The 18,041-nt window shown below is 40.8% G+C and overlaps 2 protein-coding genes across 19 annotated transcripts in view; one reads left to right on the forward strand and one right to left on the reverse strand.

Annotated features, from left to right (window-relative positions):
• The window catches only part of EMILIN2 (elastin microfibril interfacer 2), a 53,144-nt gene extending 46,189 nt beyond the window's left edge, over positions 1–6,955 (forward strand). Inside the window, exons 7-8 of one of the 2 annotated variants that reach the window (XM_073331469.1) lie at positions 3,024–3,158; positions 6,549–6,955. In XM_073331469.1, coding sequence (XP_073187570.1) covers positions 3,024–3,158; positions 6,549–6,886 — 473 coding nt within the window. In that variant the 3' untranslated portion in view covers positions 6,887–6,955. The remainder of the gene's footprint in view (positions 1–3,023; positions 3,159–6,548) is intronic. The other variant, XM_073331470.1, reaches the window with a different exon arrangement.
• Positions 1–18,041, reverse strand: part of LPIN2 (lipin 2) — a 127,492-nt gene that overhangs the window by 55,370 nt on the left and 54,081 nt on the right. For 5 of the 17 annotated variants that reach the window (XM_073331473.1, XM_073331472.1, XM_073331474.1 and 2 more), the window contains exons 18-19: positions 17,269–17,383; positions 16,326–16,429 (exon numbers count right to left, since the gene is read on the reverse strand). The exons of 2 other annotated variants lie outside the window; for them this stretch is intronic. In XM_073331473.1, coding sequence (XP_073187574.1) covers positions 16,326–16,429; positions 17,269–17,383 — 219 coding nt within the window. Of the gene's footprint in view, positions 1–6,021; positions 6,764–11,908; positions 15,988–16,325; positions 16,500–17,268; positions 17,519–18,041 lie in introns of those variants that run through there. 10 more of the 17 variants (XM_073331484.1, XM_073331489.1, XM_073331479.1 and 7 more) reach the window with 8 other exon arrangements.

Raw genomic sequence — 18,041 nt, forward strand, 5'->3', positions numbered from 1 at the left:
TAGATGAACTACTTTCTTGCCGTAAATTGCATCTTGCAGTCTAGATGAACTACTTTACTTTCCTTTCTTGCCGTAAATTCTACGACCGTGTCTGGTTTCTATCCATCACTTTAGAACTTTTTCTTCTCACCAATGATGGTGACAATACTCTGGTTTGCATTCGCTTGTATTAAATCTGTGAGCCTAAGATAAATAATTTCTCTGTATTTTCCTTTGCACCGTTAGCCGTTTACTGTTTGTGTTTACTTGTTAGGCTCGAGGGAAGAGCTCAATTCACAAAAGCTTGTTGCAAAGATGTTGTTTTAAAAATTGCTGAAATTGGCTGATGTCTAGGTATGTGATATTTGAAGAGGAATTGGGTAGGCGACGTGGATATTTAAGGGGACCAGTAAGTAGGTGACACAGTGAGCATTCTCTCACCTTGAACTCAAAGATGGGATTTGGAAGAACATAAATTCACTTGCATCTTGTCTTTTAACAGATCTAGGGGAGAAACCTAATTAAACTAAGCAGAGAGAGTGTTTTTGGGGGCCAGACTTCAGTGGCAAGTGTTGCAAACAAACAAACAGCCTGACACACCTCAGGGCCAGACCTTCAGTTGACGTAAATCAATGTACCTTCATTGACTTCAGAGGAGCTACAGCGCTTTATACCACCTGACTTCCCTCAAACTATTTATGACTTGTCTGCATGGCACCAGCAAGGTGCAGTACAGCGGTGTGAGTTGTAAAAAACACTAATGTGCTGTGCTCTAACTGCCCTGGGTAGACACTACTGGCGCAGTGCAAAAGATACCTAGTCCACATTAATATAACACCGCTCTGGCACGCTTTGCCATGCTGTGTAGACAAGCCCCTAGGCTTACTTAGGGGCAATTTCAGAGGTGAATCTAAGAGAGTCTATGATATGTAACTTCATCCTTCCAGGACCCACCATCTGAAAGGGAGTAAGTTACACTTCCATAGACTCAGACAGACTCTCACACACTGACTGACATGTAACTTACAGACTTATGCTTCCTTTTCTATACTGTTCTATACATGTTCTTATACTATCCTCATCATTGTAGTATCTGAGTGCCTTCCGATGCATTAAGCAGTTTGATGAACATCTGTCACATGTGGTTCATGCTTTCCATGGGCGGTGGGTATAATAGGCCAGGGGAGGCTAAGCCTCCCCTGGTGCAGCTGCTGTCAGCGGACTCCCAGGTGCAGATTTTGGCGGTTTACATGAGGGAAGTTTTTGCTTATTAATATGATTAAAAGCTCAGGTTCTTCAGGAAGAACGGGGTGGCTTGGAGTCTCAGGAGGGGAGGCGCAGCTGGAGAGCTGGAGCAGCTTGGGCTGATCATGGGTGGGAGGGAAGGGTCGGGGCTCCTCCAGCTGTGTGTATGTGGGGGGGCCACTCAGGTGGAAGTGGGGGGCGGGGGCAGGGTTAGGCAGCTAGCCACCATGATTTTTCTCTGTCATCTTTAAATGGGGGAGGGAAGAGGAAATTGTGTGTGAAGTGTAGTGTGGTGTGTTGGTTGTGGGATTCTATTTCATCTCTGAATACAGCCCATTGAGTCTTGAGGAGTCATAGGTCTTGTAACTTACATGCTAAAAAGCCAGAAGAGAGGAGAGCAGCAGGAGCAGATGGAAGCTAAATTAGGTCACCCCAATATTTTAACTCCACTATCTTATGACTCCTCAGCATACAAATTACATCAACTTAGATTCCCATGCATTTCCATATCAGTAGGTGTAATTAGCCCTACCAGAGTCTAACTGACAGGAGCATACAGAATGTTAACTTGCAGGTCACTCCGAAACTGACCAAAGGACTTTCTTGCATATGAGAACCCTGGCTAACAAACTGTACTGCCTGCCTATCTGCAGCAATAAAGCACGTTACCTACATTTTTATTTATGCTTTTCTTTCTATTTTTATAGTTCCACAATGCAACATGCTTTTATTTGAGATACTGAGTTTTCAAAGCTGAAACTCAGACAGAGAAAATAACTTCAATCTTGTGGGGAAGAACAGAATTGGTAGGTAATGGCACACAGTGGAGACCTTGCAAGAGGTCATGTTCGACCTCTCCAAATGCTACTGTGAGAGCCACTGACAGACTTGAGTGATTTGAAAAGTATTAGGTATGGGTGGGATTGGCTGCATTGCCTTCTTCCACTCACTACCTACTAAAAAACCCAGTTGTCTTTTTTTTCCTATTTCTCTTTTGTATCGTGTAGTTAAAACTCTGAGTGGATGCTGTACTAGGGAAATATGAAAATCTGAAGCAATTTCAGCTGTAAGATCTTTGTAAAGATAGGAATGTTAATCCAAAGAGCATTAGTGCAGAGTGTCTAAGAGAAACCAGAGGTAGTTTTTGAGAGCTGTTGTGCTGGTCCAGTAGTGGAGAATGATCTTCTGAGAGGAAGCACAAACCATGCAAAGGAGCAGGGCATTATCACTGACTGGAGAAGTGAATAAGGATATCAGCCAGGAAGATGAACCAGGCAAAGCTGAGGGAATTGGGCTGAAGGATTAAGATGAGAAAACTCCAGTTCAGGAAGAGTATGGCACACAGTTGGCAGGGATTATTCAGGCAGGAGCAGCCAGCGGCGGCATAGCTCCTGAAGAAGGGAGCTCAGAAAGCAGCATGAAACAGCTGAGTTGAAATCCTGGCCCCAGTGAAGTCTATGGCAACACTCTCATGGCACTGTAGGCCATTCGTCTTGCAGACCCTTCTTCTCAAGAGGAGCATGTGTTAAAGAACACTCTGGTAGGTGAACCCAGTTGCCAAGCTCTTCTGCTGCTCGTGGGTGGGTTGTAATGTGGGAGGAAACGTTATGGCTCTCGGTCCTTTTGTGGTGAGGTAATTGGAAAATGACCCAGTAGCACTCATGCCAGCCTCTCCAGATTGACAGAAAACAATGTGTGTGCAAGACCACAAACTCACTCACTCTACTATAAGCACCAAGAGTAAAAGGCAACATCTTTATTCTGATTGGCTCTGGATTCTGTTCTCTTCCCCATTCTAGGACCTACTGCTGCTGCCACCTCTCTGGTGTCTTTTTCGGCTGGTCTTACCCAGAAGCCTTTTCCCAGTGACGCAGGCGTGGTCCATTTTAACAAAGTGCTTGTGAATGATGGAGACTATTATAATCCTAACACAGGTAACAGCCAAAAAGGGACATACAGGGGAGCTGGGAAGCTGGTTGGGCAATATCATGGGATAGAGACATTATTAGATTATCTTAAGTGTTACCAGGGTGCTTGTGCTGGAGAAACAAAATACATTGTTCTATAGTATAAATCAGACACACCTTGGTTAAAACTACCTGTCACACACTGACACTGGAGGATGATCCAGCCTTTAAGTGCAAGTATCTATACATTCACAAAAAGGCTTTGTTATAGGGAATTCAGGTTACTTAGCAGAGCCTTGTATCCTTCCAGAACATGAAAGTTGGCAGCAGAAAATTTAAACACCCCTGCCATCTCTGTAATCTCCATGACTCCTCACAGCAGGGATTAGGGGACGGAGCAGAGTTAAGGATATGGGAGGCATGACTGTAATTCTACATTTCCTGGTTTTCTATCTCTTAGAGATGTGTTTATGGGTACCAGCTTCTATGTTCTGGAAGCGTACAAGGCCCTGCTTAGCAACATTAATTTCCCTTTAACAATGTTTTTGGTTAGTGAATTTCCTTTGTTGCTTGAGAAATTGGTGGTTGTGAGGGGGACATGACTGAAGGACCCTTTCGGGGGCAAAGGATGGAGTTTCCTGGACACAGGTAGTTGCGCTTCAGCCACTAGTTCCTGGCTCCTCTAGATGTAGGTACCTTTGGAGGGTTATAGGAAAGTGGAAACTGAGGGGCTGTGAGAAGTGCAGGTACCAGCTGGAGGCCAAGGCTCTGTACACTACTTGTGCCCAGGAGAGGCTGATCGCAAATCCCAGAGCCTTTACCGCAGATGAGGGAGAAGTGGGTGAAGGAGGAATTTAGAGTCCCCCTTTGCCCCAGGAGTGGTTGAGGCATTCTCTTGCCTGCCTTCCTCTTTTGAAAGCTTCATGACATTTGCAACTGCCACTGCATACCCCAGGAGGCATGCAGATGAGTGGTGAAACTTCATCTCAATGAGAAAAGGAGTACTTGTGGCACGTTAGAGACTAACCAATTTATTTGAGCATAAGCTTTCATGAGCTACAGCTCACTTCATCAGATGCATCCGATGAAGTGAGCTGTAGCTCATGAAAGTTTATGCTCATATAAATTGGTTAGTCTCTAACGTGCCACAAGTACTCCTTTTCTTTTTGCGAATACAGACTAACATGGCTGTTACTCTGAAACCGTTCATCTCAATGGTTATATTCTTCTCCTTTCCCATCATCACCTAGTCTGAATACTGTGAGCCTCTGGCATATTAACAGGTTTCAGCGTGGTAGCTGTGTTAGTCTCCAAGGTGCCACAAGGATTCCTCGTTGTTTTTGCTGATACAGACTAACAAATTTACTTGGGCATGAACTTTCATGGGCTAGAACCCACTTCATCGGCTGCATGGAGTGAAAATACAGGAGCAGGTATAAATACATGAAAGGATGGGGGATTGCTTTACCAAGTGTGAGGTCAGTCTGATGAGATAAATCAATTAACAGCAGGATACCAAAGGAGGAAAAATAACTTTTGAAGTGGTAAGAGAGTGGCCTATTACAGACAGTTTACAAGAAGGTGTGCGTAACAGTAGGGAGAAATTAGTATTGAGGAAGTTAAGTTTAGGTTTTGTAATGACCCAACCACTCCCAATCTGATAGTTTCCTGTTCTGCATCTTCTAAGAGTCTTGAATACATCTTGGAGTCTGTTTTTTGAAGGTTTTTTTTGTTGAAGAATTGCCACTTTTAGGTCTGTTATTGAGTGACCAAAGAGATTGAAATGTTCTCCGACTGGTTTTTGAATGTTATAATTCCTGATGTCAGATTTGTGTCCATTTATTCTTTTGCGTAGAGACTGTCCAGTTTGGCCAATGTACATGGCAGAGGGGCATTGCTGGCACATATCACATTGGTAGATGTGCAGGTGAATGAGCCCTTGATGGTGTGGCTGATGTGGTTAGGTCCTATGATGGTGTCTCTTGAATAGATATGTGTACAGAGTTGGCACTGGGGTGTGTAGCAGGGTTTGGTTCCTGGGTTGGTGTTTGTTGTGTGTAGTTGCTGGTGAGTATTTGCTTCAGGTTGGGGGGCTGTCTGTAAGCGAGGATTAGCCTGTCTCCCAAGATCTGTGAGAGTGAGGGATCATCCTTCAGGACAGGTTGTAGATCCTTGATGATGAGGTTTTAGTGGTGTTCTGTTACTTTCTTTGTTGGGCCTGTCTTGTAGTAGGTGACTTTTCAGTACCCTTCTGGCTCTGTGTTTCTTCACTTCAGCGGGTGGGTATTGCAGTTTTAAGAACGCTTGATAGAGATTCTGTAGGTGTGTGTCTGAGGGATCGGAGCAAATGCGGTTGTATCTTAGAGCTTGGCTGTAGACAATGGATTGTGTGATGTGGTCTGGATGAAGGCAAGTATAGCTGTCAGTAGGTTTCCAGTATAGGATGGTGTTTATGTGACCATCTCTTATTAGCACTGTAGTGTCTAGGAAGTGGACCTCTTGTGTGGACTGGTCCAGGCTGAGGTTGAAGGTAGTGAACCTGCCAGTTCCCACAGGCCTTGTCTTCACTGATGCAAAAGATGTATTTTTAAGCTCAGGGGAACTGTGAGAGCTATTCTGAGGTTAAAAACTCAGTGAAGATGAGGCACTCTAGTTTTGCTAAGAGGCAATTAAACTTGCCAAGGTCAGCACTATACCCTTACCTAGTCCTGAGCTTAAGTCCCCATGGGTGTAGCATGCTCCTAGTTTCCCAATTCTCATCTCCCTTGGTATATATGACCTGCACTGCATGTACCCATTCTCCACTCCTCAACCCCCACTGGTGCTGAATGTTATAATGCCGAAGTCCCTTTATAGATCTAATCCTCCATTCCTTCCTTTTTGCCACCAGCTGTGGGGTGGGCACCTGTCCTCCATGCCCAGACTCAATTTTTTTCCCCTAACCTTGATTTCCACATTTTTCTGGATGCCCACCCTACTTAGGCTGCCCCCCGACTGTTTGACTCTGTCAACTTTGGCACACAGTACAGAACTATTACTTTGTGCTGGCTAGAGTTTTAGGGGGTGGTAATGATATCAGGGTAGATAATATGAGCAAACACCACAAATTGAAATCCTGCTCCAGACAAAGCCTGAGGGCTTGTCTACACATGGGTGTCATTTGGAATAACTATTCCACTTTAAATCCACATGCTATGGAATAACTGCCTCTTGTCAGCCCAAGAAAGACATCAGATAGAGCAGAGGGTGGTGAGATTTCTATATCAAATGGGCCTTTATTTTCCTTCCTCTACAGTGCTTATTCAGAGATCTGGGTTATGAGCAAGTGGATAACTTTTGTAGTTTTAAAATGAATGTCATTATTCCTACTGCACTGGAGAGTTTTCAATCAGTAAAACTAATTAAATGTCTTTGCAGGTATCTTCACATCTCCTTATGAAGGGCGCTATCTGATCACCGCTGTCCTTGCTCCTGAAAGGGATGAGTATGTAGAAGCAGTGCTGTCTGTCGCCAATGCAAGCGTTGCTCAGCTTCACACAGCTGGCTATAGAAGAGAACTGCTTGAGTATCACAAACCACGATCAAGGAAACGAACCTGTGGTGGTGCTGGAACATTCCATCTCGTTCTTCACCTGAAAGCAGGAGATGAAGTAAACATTGTAGTTACTGGGGGCAAGCTGGCCTACTCTGACTCTGATGAAATGTACTCCACATTTAGTGGAGTTCTTCTTTATCCTTCCATTGCTCATGTCTAGATTCCTCGTGAAAAGAAGGGTAAGCTATTCAGAAGAAATAAAATTTGAAGCTTTAATATATTCATTTTATATACTTGATTTGAGTGGTGGGTTTATGATCCGTATTTAACTCTGCCTTCCCCCCCCCCACAAGACTTCTAAGTACTGCCACTGTAAAAGGCATGTTTACAACAGTTAAACTAACTCCTTCCCCCAAGCTGTACAAACAGTAAATTTGTACCCAGCCTGCATAGGTAGCTCTCTAATTTGCTCTTTTATTACTCCTTAATAAACAATTTGCCAATTTTCATCCCCCCCCCTCCCCCGTATCACCATCAGTTCCATAATCCTAAACCTGGTAATTTGAAATCCTACAATTCTTGTCCTCTGCTCTGCTACTTTCATGTTTCCACTCATGCAGAGATGAGGAAGTGATAATTACAATAGGACTGACCTGCTTTCTGCCCAGATATCGGGTTGTTTAGTATCTGAGCAACTGTTCTTTGGGTCAGCAGCCTTCATTTAAGAGAAAAGTAGCTCAAGAAATTATGGACAATGGTTACTCTGGGCAAAAAGGATATTGTTTGTCTGTCCAAAGGGCAAACCTCCATTCTCAGTTGCAAAATAAATCAATCATATCATATTCAACTGGAAACACATGTAAGGGGAGAGTTTGGCCCTGACTCAAGTACTTGATGCAAAACTGAGTTCCTTTTTCCCATATCAGCAGAAAGTGAGACAAGTAGAAGCTTCCTTTGAGTCATAGCACCTGGCTTTGAAAGCTTAAGACAAAAAACATTGAGAACAAACCTCATCTTTCCCTCCAGTATGAGTGCTACAGCTAGCAATGGGAAACTTAATTGTTATCTATGATCTATTACAAAAGGTGCATTCAACTGGGCTACCTTTCAAAAACTACACTTCCTTGTACCAATTTTCAGAGGTTTTACAATTAAAAAATTTCTTTGCCCTGATACTACGTGTCAAACCCACCAGCCACAGAAGGGACTATCAAAGCTGGCTGTAGCTAGTGTGCTGTCAAATACACAAAGTAAACTAAAAAACATTTTCTTTAGTCTTTGTTTTAGTAACCACATTACTTGTAGCAGCAGTGACAAACTTTCAGACAAGAGTGCATTTTACATTATGTACTCTAATGTACTGCAACCAGATGGCAGGCTTCCCTTTGGCCTGAGTAGATGAAATCAATTTTAGACTCCACTGTAGATTTCCTTGTGCCTTCATTAAAGTAACCAGTCAAATTATGTTTTAGCTCATTAAATCTGGTAGTATTTTGATCCCTTTTGCGGCTAGAAAAAAAAATCCAACAGCATATCTGAGTGGGAGCGTGCTGCAGATTTGTAAAATCTATAAACTGATGTTTTTAATAGTTTTATTTATAGCAGTAGTGTGTAAATATATTAACTTTTCTACTGATAAATCCAGAACAGCTTAGTCTCTGTCTGAATACAATTGTTAGGAGGTAAGCACTCTTTCCTGTGATGAGGTATGATAAATATATATCTAGTCAACATCTTGTTACAGCTGAGGTGGTAGCTTTGGGAAGCTACTTAAGAACTCTGTTCATTGCTTGGAAACAGAATAGCTCAGCTTGAGAAGCTTAATACATGCGCTACAGAAGAAACTATTTTACTCTATCATGGAATTGTGAGTCAAAGTTTCTTCATAGATTTGTTTGACTATAGTTTTTATAAGCAAAGTATCAGAATCTCTGTTAGAACTTTAACACAATCTTCAGCAAAAGTTGTTGGCACATTCTTGGTTTCCAGTGAGCAAGTTATAGCTAAGTTGAGGCTAGGATTTTGTGTGGTGTATAGTAGGAAAACTACTAAGTGGAGGAGCTGCTGTCTCTCAGCCAGTGACAGAAAGCACACCAAATGTGTTCCCCTTCTTTCCCTGAAACCACAGTGCAGCTTTAAGTGTTATAAAGCTACTTGCTTTGGCATACAGCATGCTAAGGGGGGTGTGTGGTGGGGAGTTTATTTTCCTCTGCCTTAAGTCTGCTTCATGCTTTCAAGCCATATCTTTTAGTGTAGACATAGACCATATGGCCTCACTCTCTGTGAGCCAACTATTAGGACAACCAATTTGCTCCTAGTATAGGCAAAGAAGTGAGAGACTCCTCCCAGAAGACTATGCTCTAAGAAGTTGGCTCCAGGCAATGTGTGAGTCAAGTGTTGTTACACTATTGGTGGCTGTCCTAGAAATGACTCATGGAAACAATGCGAGCTGAGCGCTCAGGGAAACCCAGCTGGCAGGGAAGCTCCCTTTAAAAAAAAAAGCTTTGTCTAGTGATAGCCAAGTACAGGAGGTAGTGCTGCTGCTGACTTATCCAGAGAAGCCAGGCAGCTTGGAAATATAACATGAATGAGATCTTCAGTTTAACAGAAAACATCAGTCGAGCCTGTTATGTGCCTGGAAAGAATCCGAGAATAAAACATACAAGACAAAGATTTACAAGTGCTAGCATCTGTCATTCTATGGATGGGCAGACACATGACGACCTCTCAAGAATACTAGGACTATTGAGATGAGCTTACAAGATAGCATCATATATAAAAGGCAGTCAAAGCATAATACCCAGATCATTGGAGAACAAACAAGTATTTGTCAGCGCTATTCTAGAATTGAAGCCTGTATCCGGAAAGACAGATTCAACATAGTGGCCAAACATGACGAAGGATTTCTGAGTCCTGATGAGCAGATGTGATACATGTGGGGAAATGCAGACCAAGCAGCTAAAAGACAACAAACAATATTGCCCAACAGACCTTGGAGCAAAGTAGGAATGGACCTTTTCACCAAACACAACCTCATTTCTGGGCACTAGATGAACCACTATAGCAACCACCATAGACAAAGCAGCAGCATGGTATCCCAAACTGTTTAGATTCAGACAGACCACAAGTTACTTTTACTGAGTTTGTGCAACTTACCTGAGAATAGGAATTTAGTCACATCACAGCATTGACTGTTTTTTAAAAAGTGCAAAAAGCCAAAGCAAATATATGGCTAGCAATTCTTGAGTGGAGAAACACTCCCACAGACTGCAGTAATAGTAGCCCAGTACCATGCTTTATGTTAAGATGCTTGTGTATCATGGTGTCTAGCCCCAGCCTTACTACAGCAAGTAGTAATGAAAGAAATTGAATAGAGGACAGTGAAATATGCAGTCCACAGAAACTTGATCAGCAGGATACAGATGGACCAAGAGAGAACATAACAGTCTCAAAACACCACACTGCTACAGGAACCAAATGCAAGTCAGTCTCGTGTCATCACAAGTCAGACGCACACTCACTCCAAAATCAATCACCCGCAAGGTATGCGCCAGACTTTACGAAGCATGAAAGAACAATCCTTAAAAAATTAAGTAGGAATAAAAACCAGTTGGTGTTGTGTTAAGATATATGATATATGCTTTAAGAGTGTATAATATTAAATATTAAGCAGTTATAGTATTTATCTCAAACATGAGGGATTTTACAATAGACAGCTTTCAATAAGGGGCATTATTGTATGATAGTGCATAGAGTAATGTCTAGGAAGAGTGTAAGTGGAGGGAAAGTAAAGCTTAACAGTGCACTGTCTAGCCTCTCTTTTTAGCCTTGGAAAGAGAATATGTGCAGCACAGCCAGCAGAAGTGTAGTGGGTTTTTTTATTTTACAACAGACTGCTTTGCTATTCACCTTTGGCTCTTCCATCACAATTTCCACCTGGCTCTTGCCTGGGATTTAGGCCATCTCTGAGTCATCCAGTTTGAAACATTGGTCTAGGTTTTGTGGAGGTCTTAGCTACAAGAATAGAAATATTGCAGATGCAGTTTTTAGCTAGCCAGTCAGTTCAGCTGGTGCCTCTGCTCAGATGGCTCATCCTCCTCCTCACAGATCTCTTTGATGCAGGTGCAGAACAGTGTTCCCACACCAGAGCTGAGGAAAGACACTTGATTCAGAGAGGGCAATCTGACATACTTCAGTAATGATACAGCCTTGGATAGGTCTGCTTTTTCAAGGTAAAAAAATTGCATTGAGTGCATACCTTTTTGGAACTTGTGTTCTTTCCAAACCCAGCAGCACCACAACTAGTCTTTCTGTCAACTTCTTCCATTGCCATGGGTGCTCCGAGACATTAGGAGATGCAAAGTCTAACAAAGTCCTAACAATAGGTCTACGCACACTGAACTACAGGGTTTGCCATTCTAGTCCTGATGTTTGTCCAGCTTGTCTGGAATCCTGTATCTAGAAGGGGGACAGATTATTTCTGCCACTTTCAGTAAATATTGTTGGCAATCCCATGTTTAATGCTACTTGTGGCCATGTAAGAGACAGCAAATCTGTTACTTTAAGTTGCCACATATGCTATGCCCAGGCAGATAGTGGGCAGAGTACAGCAGGAAGTGGCACCATATGTGCTGTAGCAGAGCCCCCACTCCAGTAGTTTTGAAGTGGTCTGGGGGCCCAGCTCTAGAGCTCTGTACAAGAGGAAATTGTGTTTGATTAAGTGGTGGGAAGGGCACACATTATTCATTTATACTGCGAAGAGTCAAAGACACAACTATTTTTGTCTAGTGAGTATTTCTGTACACAATTCACTACTGTCCCATATTAAAGTTACTGAATCAGATGGATTATCATGAATAGAGTAAAAAAGCTGGTTGGATAAAAGTAACTCGTAGGAAATAGCAAGTGACTAGAACAAGTAAACTTCCCTAGTAGACTGTGAGTGACACGTGATCTATATTAGTACCTCACATTTACTTTTATCAGTACAGGTAACAGAATTGAATAATATCAGCAACCTTACAGTAACTGTGTATCATTAATCAGCCCCTGGAAGTATTCTAAAGGAACATTTGCTTTTCTTCCTGATTTTTTTTTAAATAGGTATTTTCATTAGATAAACCTGATTCCATTTAAAATATGAAATGCTGGTTTACATACATCCTTATTTAGTACTTTGGCAACCTATTATAAGAGCCAATGAGAATTTCATTCTTTAAAAAGAATAAAGAGAAAAAACCTCTTTAGTTTAAGTTTGTTTATTGTGGCAACATTGTTTTGAACATCAATAAACATTGCACCAAAGTGTAGGTTATTTACCTAAAGACAGTCCAGTCTTTACAAAGACCACTGTACTGGCATATTCACAGAGTTGATAATTTAACTTATTAGTGATTGTGTATTTTAACAATCAACTATTTCACATGTTCTCAATTAATAATGAAATAGAAAGTATTAAAGAGTTCTGCTGACCCTCACCTGAAAAACAAACCAAAATGCAGCTTTCATCTGGAGATAATTAACACTTTAAAAAAAAGATGAAGCAGAGTTTCATCCTACTTAGCAGGATTTAACATAGGAAACAAAACTTTGAGGCAAAAGTGACAATTCAAAATCATCTAAAATTCACTAGACACTTTTAATGTTTCATAATGAAGTTGTAATTAAACTCCTCCTTCAAATGTCAAGGAGTCTATTTCTAGGAGACCTGAATACAATGTCAAATGCATCTTTTTACCCATTTGGCTTACAATTGCCAGATTGATTCAGAGTTTGTCAGAAGTTATGTAATTTAGTTGATTTAAGTGTTAAGACTTTTCCAGTTGAAGACTTTATGTTCTAGAAACAGTATAATGATGTCACAAGGCTAAGAATACATGATCCAGCATCACACCTGCACTTCTATACTCAAAAAAGATTACAAGCTTAAACACACAAAAGTAAAAAAGAAATCCAGAAATGTTTACCTCTGTACATACAAGTGACTAAGTTATGATCTTTAATCACTATAGAAATGGGCAGTGTCCAATGGACTGACCAGATCTGAACTGCAGTGTTCCTTTTTTATCCGCAGATAAATATTGTGGAAGTTTATGGTGTCAAACACTGTTCTAATGCAAAGGGGATCTGCATCTTCAACAACAGTCTTAAAAGAGGTGTGCGTGTGTGTACACACACTTAAAAGCTCCTCTCTTTCACAGAAAGAATGAATTAATTTGTGCTGATCTGAAATAGGCTTAGCACAAACATTGTTTTCAAACCATCTATTTCCACTAAGGTAAAATAAAGGAAGCAGACTAATGTGTAATTCTGATCTATCCACTTCATACTGTAGAACTGTCAAATGGTAGGTTTTCGCTAATGAGATGTCTTTTCTAGAATCTGTTTGGAATACTGGACATTTTACCTCCCTGTGTATGTAAGTAATGGTCTGCATAGAACACCCACGTTCAGTCCCCAAAATGGATTCTAAAGAAATATTATCATCCAATCTGAGTAGGGCTCCAAATGCAAGTTGGTTTCAAATAAAAAAAACATTTGCTTAACAGGAAGACTCAAGAACACTTTAGCAGAATTGTAATCATCACAAACAGAGTGGAAGGGCAGCATATTTATTCAGCAGCTTTTTGGAAATTCCAAATGCCAAAAATTCATCCCAAAATTGCAACACAACCTAAGTGCTCACACTAATTTAAACTACTGGTGCTTAAAGGAGACATTTTAACCTATTCAGTTGGTTGTTTAAAACAGGTTTTATGTTGATTTTACCCTGTCCCCACCATAAAGTGCACAGAATTCATCACTGCATGTGTCAAACTGTAGACATCATGAAAACCTAGGTTAAGAGAAAACTAGCCAAGGAAGATAATTAGCTGAACGTGCTGAAGGAAATTCTGACTACCACAGAAGAACTAATCTAGGAGATACAGGTCCGTTCCTTTTGTGGAAAGATTGCTTCATTACTGATGGGAAATTTTTTCACTTAATAGCCTGTAACTCATTGATTTTTCAAAGCAACTTATGAAAATTTTACCCTTTGTGAAATGGCTTTCCCTATTAGAAAAAAAACAAGAAAAGAAATAAAAACAGATACCGACCGGGCTTTTAAAGACTGGGGTTTATAAGCCTTTGCTCAGTGCAGTGATCTATAAAATAGGCCACATTCGGTTCTGATCTGAACCTGTGAAATAAACCAGCAATAGCATTTGCAGCCCACTACTGCTTCCATTATAGACAAAGACTGTGGCTCTTGATTGAGTAATCCTGGTATAAAATTATGGCTGCTGCAAATACTAACTTATAAAACAACATCTTTAGACATTTGTTTGGATCATGAAAGAAATGTAGTCCCCTCTACTTAACTACTAAGTAGACTTGGGGAATGGCCAACTTTTCTGTGGAAATGATTATTAGCATACCATGAAAACCATATACTCTAATGAGGCTGCCATTTAAATCATTTGTTTATATGGCACAGAAAAGTTCACACTGATGTAACTTGCTTTTTCCTTTCCTTCACCACAGCCTTCATGAAAGAGCCAAGTCCCCTTTGCAACTTCATCTCCTTGCTTATAATTCCAGTTGCTGCGAGCTGTTCATTAAAAATAACCTACTTCAAATGATATTCAGTGAATCTGTTTTTCAGTTGGCTGGAGCTAGCTCCTGTTGTGTTAGAACCTCACAGGGAGAATTCTCAGACTGACAAAGGAAATAAAAGATTCCATCTAAAAATCTACCAAATCTGCTGTTTTCACTGACAGCCTAGGGTCAACATCCTCACTGCCACTCTGCACCTCTAAGAGGCACAGCACAGAATCTCACTCCAGCTTTATGCTATACTCTTCTTAAGAAGGGTGCTGTACAAACTAAAAGGAAAAAACTTTGCTTTCACTAACTTTTTGGATACCCAGTGAAGACTGCAGGCAAACTGCTTTTGGAGTTGGTAAGTATTAGGCCTGTGAGGCAATTAGCATAATACAGTAGTTTATAGGAGCTGGTCTGAAACCAAGGAATAAGCCACACAGCAATGCTCGTCATTTACCTGAAAACTCCGCTGGCTCTGCTCCGCTACACAGCATTCAGATCACTCTGACCTTACACCAGGGGGCTCGCTGCCGTACTGTACTTCCTTCAACAACTGAAAACCCTTAACACAGAATTCTGGAAAGGCCTGCAGTAGATTCCATTAAAAAAATTAAATACATAATTTTCTTCAATGACAACTCCCTGAATATAATCTTTACATGCTTTTTACTCGCCTACACACTGTGCACACACATATGCATTTCAATGGGGTAAAGAAATGCCCACTTCTCAGCTATTACAGTAAAGCTTTTTCTCAATTTTCTCTGAATTGAAAATTGACATGGAAGATTGCAGCTTGGGAATAACAGAAGTCATTCAAGAATCAAAAGGCATACTGGAACTTCTCAAGACAGCTCGATTTAAAATAAGGACGTTAAGTAAGAAGCTCATAAAATGGTCAAATCACTGTATGTTTAGAAAAATGTAAGAGCCAGAGTTAACAAGTGGCACTGTGCTGCACAAGCTCAGCCTCTACTTTGAATATACACTAGATTGTACACGTGACAATACTATTTACATTTCAGGAGGGACTTTATATCTTCCGTTTCTGTCAGGTGGTTAACGTTGAAGACATTTTCTATATTTTGTTTATGAGGAATGGAGCCATAGTTGTTTCAGACAGTTACTCCTTTTTAAAATGGCCTAATGACCAATTTGAAAATTAGTCTGTAACTGCTATAACCTGGCTGACAGTCTATTTGGCAGCTTCCATGCATGTTTTGGCTTATTTTTTAAAAAAATATTAAGGAGACTAATATAAAAAAGTCTGTATTGAAGGTAAGTTTTGTATCTACGGAAAGGCATAGATGCAGCGAAAACGCCGCCTCTGTGTTGTCATCTAGTGACTCAGTACTGCTGCTATCATATAGGCTGATCTCAAATGCCTTAAAAAGTCAAGTAAAGGACAAAGTCAGAGCTACAGAAACTTGGCATTTTGTTTGTTTGTGCCAAACCCGTAGACTTAAAGTATTGTCTTAAGTAAGACTCATGGTACCAATGTATAAATTGGCATCTCCAGGAGTTCTCTCTTCACATTTAGACTGAAGTCGAATGACGGATATGAAATCCCATCTCCAGGTGAGCAGAGCTGTTCAGGCTAGGTCTTCCATGTTCACCTCAGGAAATGGTTGTCGCCAATAGCAGAAGGAACTGAACTCCGGGCACAGAAAAGCAGAACTCTGTTCTTTACTGAGCAGGGGGAACACATGTTCCACAAGCTCACTTAGCCTGAAATACCTACAGCAGAAAAAGAAGAGGGTTATTTCACGGTCTAGTCGCTGTTCTCTTGTGGCACAACTTGAGAAACGTAATTCCAAAAGCCGAGAGTCAAAGAGACAGTGTTCCTCCAAAAGCTATTTTCCACTTTACATTTTAGTTGACATTTTCCTACTGAATAAATTTCAGTAAATATCTGAGGCTGAAGATCGCTAGTAGGCAGGATTACACACAATTCCTTTAGATTTCATATTACAGCATCACTGTTACAATGGTTACTGCCTTGCTCGAAGCTCAGTCTCCCTCTCCCCGCCCCCCATACTACTTCTGACCATTTGAAATAATAAAAGTGGTCTTACGAGGACTTGTTCCCCTTTGTCCGTTCCTGGATCAGTTCACCCTTTGGGTTCACTGTAAATATTCTGCAGTCTGGGACTCCCACTTTCGTGTAGGCATATACATCCTGCAGAAAGCATGAACAATGGTGCAGAAGGAAATTACTCTGCTTTCAGATTCCCTTATGTGAGTGAGCACTGCTCAATAGAAAAAAAAACTTTACAGAAAGAACATGAAGATACATTTAAATGCAGATTGAAGTAATTGAAATTTGGCTCTTCAAAAGTTAAAAAGATGACATGCAAAGCATCAGACATATTTAGAAGCCATAAACCTTAGACAGCATAGAAGGGGTTAGAATATACAGCAGCAAATAAGATGAACCTCCAGCCAGAGTCTGGGAAGTAAGATTTGTTCCTAGGCCTTAGGCCACAAACAACAAAATGATTCTGTGGGGGAATATTCCATTTCTGGAGTGGAAAAGCAGTACTTTTGGGACCCATCCCTTCCTTGCTAGTTCAGGGCTCAGCACCTATGTGGCTGAAGACAAGACAGGGAGAGGAAAGTGAGAATTGTGTGCAAGAAGAAAGTTTCTGCATTGAATTGCTATGGAATTAATAAACTTTGGCTCTCAGAACACCACTGCAAAAACACCAAAGGATGGAATGTTATCCTATATTTATTAAAGGCCAGTTTCTGAGAACATTTACGTACGAGTAACTTCACTAATACATGTAGTTCCACCAAAGCCAGTAGAACGGTTGCATGAGTGAAGTTATTTCTAAGTGTGTTTATATGACTGGGTCATAAAAAGGAAATGTCATCAGGTGTTTAATAAATTAAAGCTGTTCAATTGCCTTCTTACATTTGTAAAAAGACCAAAAAAAAAAACCCCTTATTTCCCTTGCTTCACAAATAAAATTGTTTGGGTGTTTTGACCCTTCAATTAGAAAGGTGCAGACTTACATTGGGCCTGTTTCCAAAAGCAGCATAGAAAGGCTGTTTACTCGGCACAAACAAGTTCTTGATATCATTCAAACACTCGATTTTGAACTTTTCAGGCTTCTTTTCTATCACTTCCCTAGAATAAAATTTGAACACAATCACTGAATCCTAAATCACCATTTCAGAGGGGTAATACCCCCTATTCAGTGGTGTTTGCATTCTCACAGTACGTTGTGTGGCTGAAATTTCAAATGTGCAGATATTGTACCAGCTGTAAAAAAAAAAAAAAAATCCATTTGCCCAAGACCAGTAAAACATAACTTGTTTTTTCCTTTACGAGGAATCACAGTAAAATGCAGATCAACAGATTCTGCGCCTGGGCTGGTAAATTTTAATGCCATACCAAATTCATAACTGTTCTGACAAGGTCTCTGCCACCTCAGAGGATCATTTAAGCAGATCAGGAAAAATGGCAAGTGAGGATATGTAGGAACACATTAGGTCTACTCTCAGACCTGCTCCCACTGCAGACAATGGCAGTTTTACCAGTGACTAGTGGGGGTAGAACTGGGGGCACTGCTGGCCGCAACTTATTGTGTCAGTTCATTTTTATTTTACTTTTCTTAAGACTGTATTACTTTTACCTTAATTAGATATCATCATTGACAAGTGATTAGTCTATTGAAGTTTCCAGCAGTGATTGTCTCAGATATTTAGATAACCCAGAAATGTTCAGCCTCCTAGATTTGTTCTTGATAATAAGTAATATTAATCATTAGATTCTTGTCACAATG

Source organism: Lepidochelys kempii, chromosome 2 (genome assembly GCF_965140265.1).
Source record: "Lepidochelys kempii isolate rLepKem1 chromosome 2, rLepKem1.hap2, whole genome shotgun sequence".
NCBI lineage: Eukaryota > Metazoa > Chordata > Testudines > Cheloniidae > Lepidochelys > Lepidochelys kempii.